The sequence below is a fragment of the Pterocles gutturalis genome, unplaced genomic scaffold (assembly GCF_000699245.1).
Source record: "Pterocles gutturalis isolate BGI_N339 unplaced genomic scaffold, ASM69924v1 scaffold35109, whole genome shotgun sequence".
Classification (NCBI taxonomy): Eukaryota; Metazoa; Chordata; class Aves; order Pterocliformes; family Pteroclidae; genus Pterocles; species Pterocles gutturalis.
The window spans coordinates 5,095-18,650 of NW_010129313.1; the positions used below are offsets into that span (position 1 = coordinate 5,095).

The 13,556-nt window shown below is 41.6% G+C and overlaps 1 protein-coding gene across 1 annotated transcript; it reads left to right on the forward strand.

The window, feature by feature from the left end:
* Window positions 1-738: 738 nt before the first annotated feature.
* UPF1 (UPF1 regulator of nonsense transcripts homolog (yeast)) lies at window positions 739-13,316 on the forward strand (the record flags this gene model as incomplete). Its single annotated transcript, XM_010079908.1, has 23 exons — window positions 739-881; window positions 1,243-1,332; window positions 1,875-2,042; window positions 2,648-2,828; window positions 3,420-3,581; window positions 4,235-4,319; window positions 4,503-4,601; window positions 4,797-4,905; window positions 5,081-5,240; window positions 5,361-5,479; window positions 5,743-5,907; window positions 6,126-6,240; window positions 6,373-6,516; window positions 6,806-7,019; window positions 7,240-7,357; window positions 8,202-8,358; window positions 9,378-9,520; window positions 10,094-10,268; window positions 10,611-10,692; window positions 11,203-11,364; window positions 11,665-11,882; window positions 12,351-12,473; window positions 12,593-13,316. Coding segments are annotated over 22 exons (3,129 nt in total), but the record flags the coding sequence as incomplete, so codon positions are not given.
* Between the last annotated feature and the right edge of the window lie 240 nt (window positions 13,317-13,556).

The following is a 13,556-nucleotide window of genomic DNA, read 5'->3' on the forward strand; positions in this document are numbered from 1 at the left end:
TATTTTTAACGGGAGAAAGACCTGGTGTGTAAAAGTTGCTGACACAGCACCAAATGCTGCAGAACTTCTGGCAGTTGGTGTGTTGTCAGTGGAAAGAGCTCACCTGGTTTGTGTATGCTGTGTTAGCACGCTTGATCTCTGAAAACTTAGGCTGTATTACCAATTTTTATGGACTTGCATCGTTCTCTTGGATAATTTAGAGGAGCCTCATTTTTTTTAAAGGAAATCATACAGTAGCTAAAACAAATTTAAAGTAACACACCAGTGACTATCATACCTGGTGTACTTTGCAAGTAGTTTTTTTTATTCAGTGGTGGATAGAGAACAGTTGAAATAGATGGGGAAAGTCCTATACGGTAAAGATCATGTTTTCTGGTAGATTCCTGGAATAAAATGAGATGACAAACCAATGTTTGATACTACTAGAATTGTTTAAATGGAATTCAGTGTGTTGTGTAAGACTGTATGGAAAAATGTAATCTGCAGAAAATCAATCCCCTTTTGTTAACTTTTTTCTACTCACCAGTTGGAGTTTAATCCTGTAAAATAGGAGCTAACGAAGCAAGTATTGATTATATGACTGGTATGTGTTTCAGCTCTTAACAGCATTTTTCTTTCCCTTTGAGATTTTCTAAATTAAACACAAGTTTTTGCTTCGAGGAAGGGGGATTACTGTCCCTGGCTTTATGTTTTGGAGTCTTTAGATTGTATAACTTAAGCACTGACCTTGTATTTCAGGTGAATGGACCTGATGGTATTCTGCAGAATGGAGCTGTGGATGATAACGTGGCTAAAACCAGCCAGCTTCTGGCAGAGTTGAATTTTGAAGAAGATGAAGAAGATACCTATTACACAAAGGATCTTCCTGTGCATGCTTGCAGGTGAGACCTAATCTTTGCCCCAGGCTTATTATTTCCAGAGGGCAGGAGCGCTTTGTGTGAGTGTAAGGTGTATGCTTAAGAGGATTTTTGGATTTTGAGAGCAACTTGCTTGGAGACAGCCACATACAGGTAGGAAGATGGTGCCCTCTGCTGAGCTCGTGTACACTTACAGCTGCCACGTCCTGTAGGGCTCTGGCCTTCCGTGAGGAATAGAAGACTAAGCTAGCCCAGGGCTGGTAATGGTGGGAAGTGTTAGAATGCTTGTGACTCAGAACAGAGGCTTAGCTCGTGTTTGATACTTTCACCAACACTCGTGTTCCCCAATTTTTACTTCCCCTTATTTTTGTATTTTTAATTCCAGTTACTGCGGTATCCATGACCCTGCTTGTGTGGTTTACTGCAACACCAGCAAAAAGTGGTTCTGTAATGGGCGTGGAAATACATCTGGCAGGTAAACAGTCAAATGGTGGAAATGTCAGTCTTGTTTTAGATTGTGTTTTGAAGTGGTGTGTTATGGCTGTGTCTTACGTTTTGGTGGTAATCGAAGTCTAGTGACAAATGTGAGCCTCCAACCTCCTGTTTCGCTTTTCTGCTGTTAACAACTTAGACCTTGATCTCAGCAAAACTTGAATCACTTCTGTAAAGTGAGCTTGCTGCAGCTTCCCCCATCCTGTGTCCTGCAAAGCGCAGGAGAACTGTTTGTCTTGACCTGTTGAGCTTCAGGAGGCTTCTTTCAATTACCAGTAACATAAAAAGAATTTCTCACATTTCCTGTTTGTTCACACTCATCTACCTTAAAACATTCATGCGCTGAGAAACCATTGAGACTGTTAGCAATATCTTTGTGTGGATGAAAAGAGCAAGATCTTACCAATGTCTGCCACAGTCTAAATAGATTTTGTGTCTGTTAATAACTGAGCTGATATATTAAGTTAGAACTAAATCTGATTTTCATATTAACTTCATATAAATGTGTGTCCTCTCTGGTTTCAGCCACATTGTTAATCATCTTGTGAGAGCGAAGTGCAAAGAGGTGACTCTCCATAAAGACGGACCTCTAGGAGAGACTGTCTTGGAATGCTACAACTGTGGATGTCGTAATGTGTTTCTCCTTGGCTTTATTCCAGCTAAGGCAGACTCCGTGGTTGTTTTGCTGTGCAGGTGAGAGAATGCCTTTGTTGGCGTGTTTGTGTCAAGTCTATTGCATAACTTTCTTTCTAAAGGGCAACGCTTGCTTTCATTTTGTACCAAAACATTTTATGTTCTGATTTGCCACCATTTTTCCTTCAGATGATCGTATAGACTTCATGAATTGTATACAAGTAGATAATGCAGTCAAGGAGCATTCTGTTATGCTGAGCAAATGTCTTGGTTCTATAGAAAACTGTTTCTCCCAAATGGAGGAGTCCTTAATGGAAGAAAGGTGTTTTTCCCCTTTTTTTTAAACTGTGATTTTCACATTTGGAAGAGTAACAGGTCGGTTCAGAAAATTACTCCAGAGGCCTACTGGAGTAGTGGCTCTGTTACACAGGATATTTTTCTCTGTACGGTTGTTCTCTGTACAGGGTTGCAGTAGCAAGTACAGGAACTAAACAATGAATTGGCTGAGCAGACTAGGGTTGTTCTGGTTTTTTCCCTTTTAACTGAGATGCTTGGGTTTATCATGCTCTTAAAACAACTCATTTTCACACTTCACACTTCACACAACAGAGTTTTTGTTACACTTGTCTAATTTAATATTTTTTTTCAATATTTTGGTTGTGCAGGCAGCCATGTGCCAGTCAGAGCAGTTTGAAGGATATTAACTGGGACAGTTCACAGTGGCAGCCTCTTATCCAAGATCGCTGTTTCCTTTCGTGGCTGGTAAAGATTCCATCTGAACAGGAACAGCTGAGAGCACGTCAGATTACAGCCCAGCAGATTAACAAGCTGGAAGAACTTTGGAAGGTATGTGCTGCTTTTCAAATGTTCGTTATATTTTACCAAGTGCTAATTTTGTGTTTTTTATGAAGGAGAGACAAGACTTAGCTACTACATAAGGCAGGGAACATACTTAAATCACATGAGGTTTACACCTTGCAGATTTGACAAGCAGTGCACCTGGGAACTGATCAAAGGATTCAGGAGATCATTTATCATATCAAAGTAGGAAGGTTTCACCCTTAGGTTCTTCAGCTCTGTTCAAGTTGCACTGTCAGGCAATCTGACAAAACAACGGTCTCTTCCCCATCTCAAGTCTTTCATTTGTTTCTGCTTTATATGATCACTAGCTGCGTAGGGAACTGCTAGTCCGTGCTTGGTATTCAGTTATTGCTTTCAAGAGGTTTTTCTGTACATCCTTCAGTGCATAACAAACCTGACTGGATGTGAGTGAGCACGGTATGTAATGACTCGGTGTAGTTTTAACAGGTTATTATACCTTGATGTAACTTCCTGTAATAGTAAAACACGGTGTTATCAGTCCTGTTGCACAGTGAGAGATTGTCACTTGTTTATACTTAAATCTTCAAAACAAAATGTTTGTGCTTTAAATTCTAGGAAAACCCATCTGCAACCCTTGAGGACTTAGAAAAGCCTGGTGTTGATGAAGAACCACAGCATGTCCTGCTAAGATATGAAGATGCTTATCAATACCAAAATATTTTTGGTCCTCTCGTCAAGCTTGAGGCAGACTATGACAAGAAACTCAAGGAGTCGCAGGTAATATGCTTGGAATGTGCCCCTTTGAGGGGGCTTCTGATGAGCACTCTGATATCAGACACATGGACACTGTTAACAGCACAGAAGGAAGGCTCAGGGGAAATAAATGTCTTTGTTACAGTGATACTACATCCCAGTAATGGCAGTAGTAATGGTGATGTATGGTAGCAGGGACAGGAAAGAAAAATCCTCAAACTGAGGTTTGAAAAAAGATCTCGAAGCACTTGAAATTCCATCTTTTCTGTGTTCAAAGTTTATTTTCCCAAGAACCACATTCTGTCGAAGAACTGCAACTTGGCCACCTTTTATGTTGTTATCCTCATAACCTGCAGTTACCTTTGTCAGTCAGTTTCCAGTCAAACTTGAATTGTGTGAGCACTTAATGCTTTCAAGGTGGAGGGCGGGAATAATGCAGGTGGTGATTAGGACTTTGTTTCTCATTAACCGAGGAACTCTCTTGTAGAACAGAATTACCTTCTGTAGATGGTGTGAACTTGGTCCATAAGAATAAATACAGATATTTGTCTACACTGTGACACTGGAACAGCAAGTTTTGTATTTCTCCACTATTTTGAAGTACAGGACAGTGAGGACTCTGGTAGTTGGCAAACAGCTCTTTAAGAACATAATAGATGCCTTTTCTTTACCATTAGACCCAAGATAACATCACGGTCAGATGGGACCTGGGCTTGAACAAGAAAAGAATTGCTTATTTCACTTTGCCAAAGACTGATTCAGGTAATGACAGCTTGATTGTGTATTTTGTCTGATTTTTTTTTTTTTTTTTAATGCCTGGTGAATAGCATCAGTGTTTAAAGAACTGTCATGATCTGGCCTGGGATATAGGCTAGTACTGTAAGTTTTTTGTATTGAGGGACGGATGTTTGAATATTCTGAGAACGTTTTTTCCTTTCTCTGTAGATATGCGTCTTATGCAAGGAGATGAGATCTGCTTGAGGTATAAGGGAGACCTGGCCCCTTTGTGGAAAGGAATTGGTCATGTTATCAAAGTTCCTGATAGTATCCTTTACTTAGTTGAGCCTTCAGGAAGGCTTGATTGAAGGTTGAAATCTTTCCTGAGAAATCAGTAAATGTGTATAAAAGTAATTTTGAGATCATTTTAATTTGTCATGGGGGGTCTGCTAAAAAAATAATAATTGGGGAAAATAGAATTCAAATTTTTACTATAGATTACTACTTAACGAGGTTCTACAGATTATGGTGATGAGATAGCTATTGAGCTGAGGAGCAGCGTTGGAGCGCCTGTGGAAGTCACTCATAACTTCCAAGTCGATTTTGTATGGAAGTCTACTTCATTTGACAGGTACTGAGAAAGCACTTCAACACTTGGCAGATAATAGGTGCAGTTAGTCCATATTTTTTATGGTATGTATTAATTTGTGCCTGATATCTGGTTAACCTTTGTGTAGGACACTTGTGGATAGTTTTATCTGAAGTCATACTGATTTTTTTTCTTCCCTGTCCTTCCCTCCTTTCAGAATGCAGAGTGCTTTAAAAACATTTGCTGTGGATGAGACTTCAGTGTCTGGGTACATCTATCACAAACTGTTAGGTCACGAGGTAGAAGATGTAATCATTAAATGCCAGTTGCCAAAGCGCTTTACAGCACAAGGACTTCCTGATCTCAACCATTCTCAGGTAACCTCATCTCCTTTGTACTACGTGCAAAGAATATGATAAAGGATTTATGAATAGAGGTTGAGCAGCTTTAACTTCTACGCATTGAATGCTAAATAGCAATAAAATTTTTTTTTATAGGTTTATGCTGTGAAGACTGTCCTGCAGCGTCCTCTGAGCCTTATTCAGGGTCCCCCTGGTACGGGAAAAACGGTGACATCAGCCACAATTGTCTATCATCTGGCTAGGCAGGGCAATGGGTGAGAAATATTCTCTTTAAATCTTTGAGGTTACTTCATAATGGTCAAAGAAGCATCTTGATTTTAAAAATTAAAATAATTTGTATCATTGAACTAAAAAGGCTTTCTGGAAGTATATTATTCTGAAAAGACTTTTGCTTGTTTCAGAAAATATTCTTTCCCAACGTATTTTTAGAGGATGTGTCATAATTCTGATTTTGTTACGAGTCTAGTGGAAAAGAGTTTACAGCTCATTGAGACTTTTTGCTTCATTTTTTTTCAAGGCCTGTGTTAGTCTGTGCTCCGAGTAATATCGCTGTAGATCAGTTGACTGAGAAGATCCATCAAACTGGGCTGAAGGTGGTTCGTCTGTGTGCTAAAAGCCGTGAGGCAATTGACTCTCCTGTATCCTTCTTGGCATTGCATAACCAGATCAGGAACATGGACAGGTAAGAAATGGTCGAAGGGGGCAGGGGAACAGAAAACCAGTTTAAATGTTGTGATAGACACACAACTGATGAACTGTGTAATGATGACAATGTGTGTGCTTCATGTGATAACTTTTTTGTTATATATACATGTGTCATATTGAATTTTACAAACGAGTTCCACTGTAATCCTACGAAGTTGTTAATTAGGCCCTAAAGCAAAATTCCTTTTTTTGCAGCATGCCAGAGCTTCAGAAACTGCAGCAGCTTAAAGATGAAACTGGAGAACTGTCGTCTGCTGATGAGAAACGTTACCGGGCACTGAAACGAACAGCAGAGCGTGAATTGCTTATGGTAAAGTTCCTTCGGTTCTAGCGGCTTAAATAACTTTCTGCCACAAGGCTTAGTTGCAGTTTGCGTTCTTCCATGTAGAAATATTGTCTATCGATATCCTACTTGATTAATTTCCTTGCATTTCTGTCTCAGAATGCAGATGTGATCTGTTGCACCTGTGTGGGAGCTGGTGATCCAAGACTTGCAAAAATGCAGTTCCGCTCCATTCTGATTGATGAAAGCACCCAGGCTACTGAGCCCGAGTGCATGGTGCCGGTTGTCCTGGGAGCGAAACAGGTAGGATCCGTTGGATTTCAGTAAAGAAAAGACTTTATAAATAGAGGAAGTAGCGTCAAGCAGCAGCATTGACAGTGTAGGCACATAGGGGTACAAGAGTCCTTTCCTTTCATGGAACACAATTACATAATATAGACGTAAATTGTTTTGTCTTTGCTTTGATCTGAAGCTTCTTACAAATCAGACTGATTGGTTCCTGATATATTTTATGGGAGGATATTGCTATTGTTTCTAGCTATTGGGCAAGTTTCAGAAAATACCAACTGAGATCAAACTTTCTTTTCCCCAGCTTATTCTTGTAGGTGACCACTGCCAGCTTGGTCCTGTTGTGATGTGTAAAAAAGCTGCAAAGGCTGGCCTGTCTCAGTCCCTCTTTGAGAGGCTCGTTGTGCTGGGGATTCGTCCGATTCGCCTGCAGGTGCAGTATCGCATGCATCCTGCCCTCAGTGCTTTTCCATCCAATATCTTCTATGAGGGTTCACTCCAGAACGGTGTTACTGCAGGTAAGCAAGAATAGTACGTCTGCCAATTACCTTTTTTTCCATTCATTAAGGATCAAAGGAAGGATTCTTTAACCTAGATGAGTTTTAATACATTTGCTTAAAAAGAGAATTGCCATTGCACTTAGAGTTCTGAGTCTTGAAGGTGCTTTGATATGAAAATTAGTGTTTTTGCTAGTAAAGGAGTGTTAACTTTTTTACTTGCTGTTTTTGCGCTCTTCAGCGGACCGTGTGAAAAAAGGTTTTGATTTCCAGTGGCCACAGCCAGATAAGCCGATGTTTTTCTATGTTACACAAGGACAGGAAGAAATTGCCAGCTCAGGCACCTCTTACTTGAACAGGTAAGCAAAATTCAACACTGAGAACTTAACACTGGGAGGAAGTATTTTGGTGGGCATGCAAAAGGGATGGGAATTTAATTCTCTTTTTTCTATCCCTTTTTTTGGCACGTTGCAACTTCTTTTTGAAAGAGTGAGCTTGAAACATTTTGCTCCTCTTGGTCACACGCAGTTGTTCGTGTGCCTGGAAGGGAAACCAGACCAACTTATGAAAAATATCTGCTGTGATATTTTTAATCTCGGTCTGTTTCATGAACAGCATGTGCAAGACTGCTGAATGCAGCACGCCAGATTGTGCACAGACAAATGGCACAATAGTTGGCTGGCAGGGAAGATTGGCATTAAAAACGTTCTATATTTAAAACTTTAAGATAAAGCAACTGAAGGATCTGTTTGCACAGCAGGCTGGAACATTGTTAATGATCTCACTCAAAAGTACACGTGTACATTTAACTCTACGAAGCAGTTCCATTTCAGAATGATGGCCATCAGGAATTTTGCTATTCTAGGAAATGTAGTTCTGTTCTGAGAAGGTGGAGGGGTATATTAAGGAGAAATCTTGGTGTCATTCTGAGACATTTTTTTGAGATGTCAGCTTTCACCCGTATTCCTCTGGCTGAGAATATCTCTGCATGGCCTAAGTCAAGAGGTGATAATTGTGAATGTTCCTGCAGAGCTTAAGCTGAATTAATCGCAGTGCTCAAGCAATGCCATGTAAAACTGATCTTGTTCTTGAATCATAAGTGCTAGCACAGCACGTATCTTCAAGTTTTTTAGACCCATTACCTTGCAAAAAGTTGTCCCTAATGCCTTGATTCTCCTTTGATAAACAAATCTCTCTTTCTAGGACGGAAGCTGCCAATGTGGAGAAGATAACTACAAAGCTATTGAAAGCAGGTGCCAAACCAGATCAGATTGGCATTATTACTCCTTACGAAGGTCAGCGGTCCTATCTGGTGCAGTACATGCAGTTCAGCGGTTCCTTGCACACAAAGCTCTACCAGGTACAGAGTCCTTGTACAAACAAGAACGCTTGGATACAGAGAAGCTAGAATAGTCAGATATTGTGAAACTTCACAATATTTTCATTTTTAGTCTGGCTTTGTAGGCGTCAGTCTGCGTTTATTCTTTGGTAATTTTAGAGTGCTTTAGTTGATGGTAGTTAAAATAAGCCAAGGAGAGAAGAGTTTAGGAGGTATGAAATGCCAGCAAGTGTCAGGGGAGCAGTTGACCAGATAAAGGATAAAGCTCTGTTAAAGGTCTCTGTTGAAAGGAAGGCTTCAGCGAGTCCGTCCTCTGAGGACTCATTGAGGCACAGGAGGGAGAGGTCATTAGTGCTTCAGCTGTGGAAAAGCTTCCGTCAGCTTGTGTCTTAGATAAAAGCATCACGCCAAGAGCCATGCAGGAAACCAAGCTCCATAAATCCTGATGGTCATACTATTTATTTGCTTGGGAATACGTCCTCCCGTCAGTGGAACTCCTCTACCAAACATTAGTATTTGTTGCTACAAACAAGGCGGTTGTACATTTAATGTAGTCTGTTTTGCAATATTGAGAACTTGGTCCATGTTTTCACTGAAGGGAAGACTTGGTGGAAATATTTTTACTTCTGCCAGGAATGATCTGTCCCTCTGATTCAGGTTTCTTGGTAGCTGAAAGCAGCAGTGCTAATTTGGAGCTGTCTTACTACAAGACTTTGGAATAGTCAGAAGTCTTTTTGGCTACATACCTAGAAAAGGGATGCTTTCCATAGTGCAAATGCCAGTTTTTGGGGAAATATGAGAACCATAAAGCAGTGAACGTAAAAGTAATTTGTCCTAAACTGAGACTGTCTGTTCTCCTTTAGGGAAACTATTTAGTGACCAGTGGAATTACCAAATCATTCGTTATTACCAAAAAAAATAACTTTTTTTCAAGTGATGGGAACCGCTAGTGCACAGCCAACAAATTTGTGTAATATCTGTTGATAGCATGACTGTTTTGCGCTGTGCTTCCGTGATTTACATGTTTTCCTCTGTTTCAGGAAGTGGAAATTGCAAGTGTGGATGCCTTCCAGGGAAGAGAGAAGGATTTTATTATCCTTTCTTGTGTGAGGGCCAACGAACACCAGGGAATAGGGTTTCTGAATGACCCCAGGCGTCTTAATGTAGCTCTTACAAGAGCAAGGTAAGGTCAAATTGGACAATTTTTTATCTATTCTAGAGACCTACTGCAATCTGCTAAAGCATCGGTACAGTCTGACTAACCAAAGGTCTGTGTTTTGTGGGTAGCAGGCGTGTTCCCCACCCTCCCTGGTTTAAAGGAGCCTTGAATGATTTCCACACTCCCTACAATGTACAAGAGCAGTCTCAATCAGCGTTACCGTTTGGCATCAGTGATCTGTAGAAGCCAGCATGTGGTTCCCCTTTGCAGGACAGAACTCTTGCCTTCGTTCTCTGGTTTCTGCAAGCTTTCAAACCAGTACAGTGTGGTGGCTGGTTGAGCATGCTGATGTGTTTGGCAAACCCTGTGAGAGGAAGCTTGTGATTATTGAGAAAGTGGCTGCAGCAATCTCCTTTCAAGAGTTTTGTCATACTACAGAAATGATCTGCTGTAAACAAAAGAATTGTGTCAGGGTCCCCTGCGCAGCTGATTTACTGCCAGAGAGACTGGCTTCGAGGCTGCTCTGACACTAGTGTGTAACATGGTTTTATTTTAGTCAAAGTTAATTTTAGATTGTGTTTGTCTGCTGCTGTATAGGTATGGAGTAATTATTGTTGGGAACCCAAAAGCACTGTCTAAACAACCACTTTGGAATCACCTGCTGAATTACTACAAGGAGCAGAAGGTGCTAGTGGAGGGACCACTGAATAACCTCCGGGAAAGCCTTATGCAGTTCAGCAAGCCGCGGAAGCTCGTCAACACCATCAACCCCGTAAGTTGACCTCTCCTGTCTCTGTTTGCGGTGTGAAGCAAATGGGATTTGATTGATCAGTTCTAAATGGATGGAATAAGCATGAATTTGAGAATTAATTTGAGACAGGCTGCCTGTAGAATCTGGTTTTTTTTTTCCTTCCTTGTTATCATGATGTAGTTGAAACAGTAGCTGGAAGCTGGATGCTTTCCATATATTAGAAGTAGTTTGTTTCCTCAGCACTTGTAAAGTGTGCATTGTCTGTGGAATTTTATTGGATTCTTACCCAAAATAAGTTACATTGAAGATGCAGTCCTAAGTTTTCCACATAAAGGCTTTGTCTAACTCCTGCAATGCTTCCAGGGTGCCCGTTTCATGACTACTGCCATGTATGATGCACGTGAGGCTATTATTCCAGGATCTGTCTATGACCGGAGCAGTCAAGGTAAAGGAAGCTATCAGAATTAACACCTTTAGAGATTAATTTTCTTTTTTCCCCCAACTAGTCCTTGGGTTACAGTATCTTACAGACTTCTAAATGTTTAAGAGCCACTACAGAAAAACAGGGAATTTAAGAACTGGAAATGTTCATGATGTGCCTGGATTTTGCTCTCTGTATATAGAAGCCTCTGCTTGATGTAGAGCAAGTGAAAAATGAGGGGAGAGGGAACTGTGTGTGTGTGTGTGTAAGCATTTCAGGACTCTTTTACAGCACCATCCAAGATTAACTGTGTAGGGATGTGTGAGATGAGTCTCTGAAATTTTTCAAGTGTGGAATAAACAGTGAACTAGAAATATTGGTGATTCTTGGCAGTGGTAGGCTTGTCCTTTCGGTTTCTGGTTCTCATTTATCCTGCTCACAAGTCCTCCCATTACTGTTAAAAGCAGGAATATTAATTGATTTTTAAATACCCAGGATGCCTAAAATCCCTGTGGCTTTTCCTCCCCTCCCCAGGGCGCCCATCCAACATGTACTTCCAAACCCACGACCAGATCGGGATGATCAGCGCCGGCCCCAGCCACGTTCCTGCCATGAACATTCCTATCCCTTTCAACCTCGTCATGCCACCGATGCCACCACCGGGATACTTTGGCCAGGCCAACGGACCAGCCGCAGGTATGGGGGCAGGGGGGAGACGGTTCAAAGCCACATTTTAGGTCTGAAGCGAGGGAATGATTTTTCTTCCTCCTGCAGCAGTGCTTATGAGTGCAGGAGAGGTGCTTCACTAATAAATCTGAGTTGTATGGGGTACAACCACAACAGCACTGCAGCCTCCAGTGGGTCCTTTTGCCATGTTTTTGTGCTGGTGGTTCTGCCTTTTGATTTCTCTGCACCTGCATCTTTATAAAAACTGTTGATTTTCATCTTTGTATGCGTAAGACTTCTCACTGTTGGTTGGGATAAACACTTTTCCAGGACGTGGGGTGCCAAAAGGAAAGACTGGTCGTGGTGGGCGCCAGAAAAATCGTTTTGGGATTCCTGGAACTAGTCAGTCAAACCTTCCCAACAGCCAAGCGAGCCAAGATGTGGTGTCCCAGCCTTTCTCCCAGGGTCCACTGACTCAGGGGTATATCTCCATGAGTCAGCCATCGCAGATGAGTCAGCCTGGGCTCTCCCAACCAGAATTATCACAGGTAAGCAGAGTCTGATCTATAGTCTGCTCTTTTTTCCTGGGTTTTCTGTCCTTGATCTGTGTGTATGCACATCCGTGTTTCCCAGTACTGAGGAAAATGGAAACTAAAACCATTTTCAATTACTCAGCCCCAGCATTTTGTGCTCCTCCACTTGCTGGACTTTTGAAGTACACTTGGACATAAAAGTGAAATGCTGCATGTATAGACTTAGTTCGAACCTTAACTTTTAACTGCTTGCCTGTTCAGCAGCCAGCTATTGCAAAAAACTTTTGGTTTGTGGAAATTCTGCAGCAAAAAGAATAGATTAAAAAAAAAAAACAACCCACAACCCAATGACCAAACAAAAAAACCCCAATAAAATAAAACCTCTCAGACTTAATCATAAACCTTGGCTGCGAGGTATTCTATGTAAGGGAGCACTTGAGCTTGATGATGAGTGTGAGGCTTAACACCCACTTTCATTTTCAGGACAGTTACCTTGGTGATGAGTTTAAATCTCAGATTGACGTGGCGCTGTCACAGGACTCTACTTACCAGGGTGAACGGGCATATCAACATGGCGGAGTGACGGGACTGTCACAGTATTAGAGTGTAAGGCACCTGAGGGTCACTCCTCTGCTTCCTCCTCCCCGATTTCAGTTCACAAACACGGTGTTTGTCTTAAGAGAGACGTCCCTAATGCAAGTGTTGTTTTGCTTCCTTGCTTTCAGGTTGAGGAAGAAGAGCTAAGCTTGTGTGGAGCTTAGTTCATCAGCATTTTATTCTGGGTAATAAAAAAAATAAAATAAAATGGATACCTGTTTTCCACTGCTAAAACTGAAGCACCACTGTGTGAGAGCAACAGGAGAAAGAAACCAACCAACGGAGAGGAGAGAAAGAGAAAGGAGCGCGCGCGAGAGAGCCCACTGCTAGCTCACTGAGACAAGGAGACTGACCGGAGAGGAGAGAGAGCACCGAAGGACTGGCTGGCGCCTCACTGGGAAGGCAACTCACCCTGAAATGAGTGGTCAGCTGAGTCCCTGCTCCCCCAGTCAAACAAGCTCAAGAGAAGGGCCTTAGGCAGGTTTCACTTCATTCCATACTTCTCTTTGCGAGCAGGGCATTACTTTTCAGAGCAGATGAGGAGAGGAAAACCCTCATCTCAGAGTTGTTCTCATTTTAAAGGGGTACTATATTTTAGCAGTAACTGTTTACATTTTAGAAGCAGAGTATCTGAGAGAGAAAGAGAGAGAGTTCCTGACTAAGTGACAGCGAGCCAAGCAGAAATCCAGCGGAACATAGCTGATGCTCAACTCTGAGATGCAGGTTTTGTTGTCCAACGCTGGCTCTGAAATCCTAGTGTCATCGTGTCGCCCACATTCTGAACGGGTCTTTCGTGACAAGGTGGTTTTAAAGAGATTCTTTCAAAGGAGCACTGAATTTTTAGAAGTTTGTCTCTGAATTCTTAGTGGTGGACCTGGGAGATCCTTGTTCTGAGAAGCTTACAAAAAGTTTAAAACTAAATTAGAGCACCAACCTTGAGAACTTTCAGTGTGATTAAAAGTTGCAGCAATCAGCCTCTTCTTCCTACATTGGATAGCAGTTAGAGTGAAAGGAGCCTGCGCGCTCGAGCAGGAGGAGGGTTTCAAAGTGTTTTCTGTATGCTTTAATTGGCTACTGTCTGGACTCTACTCT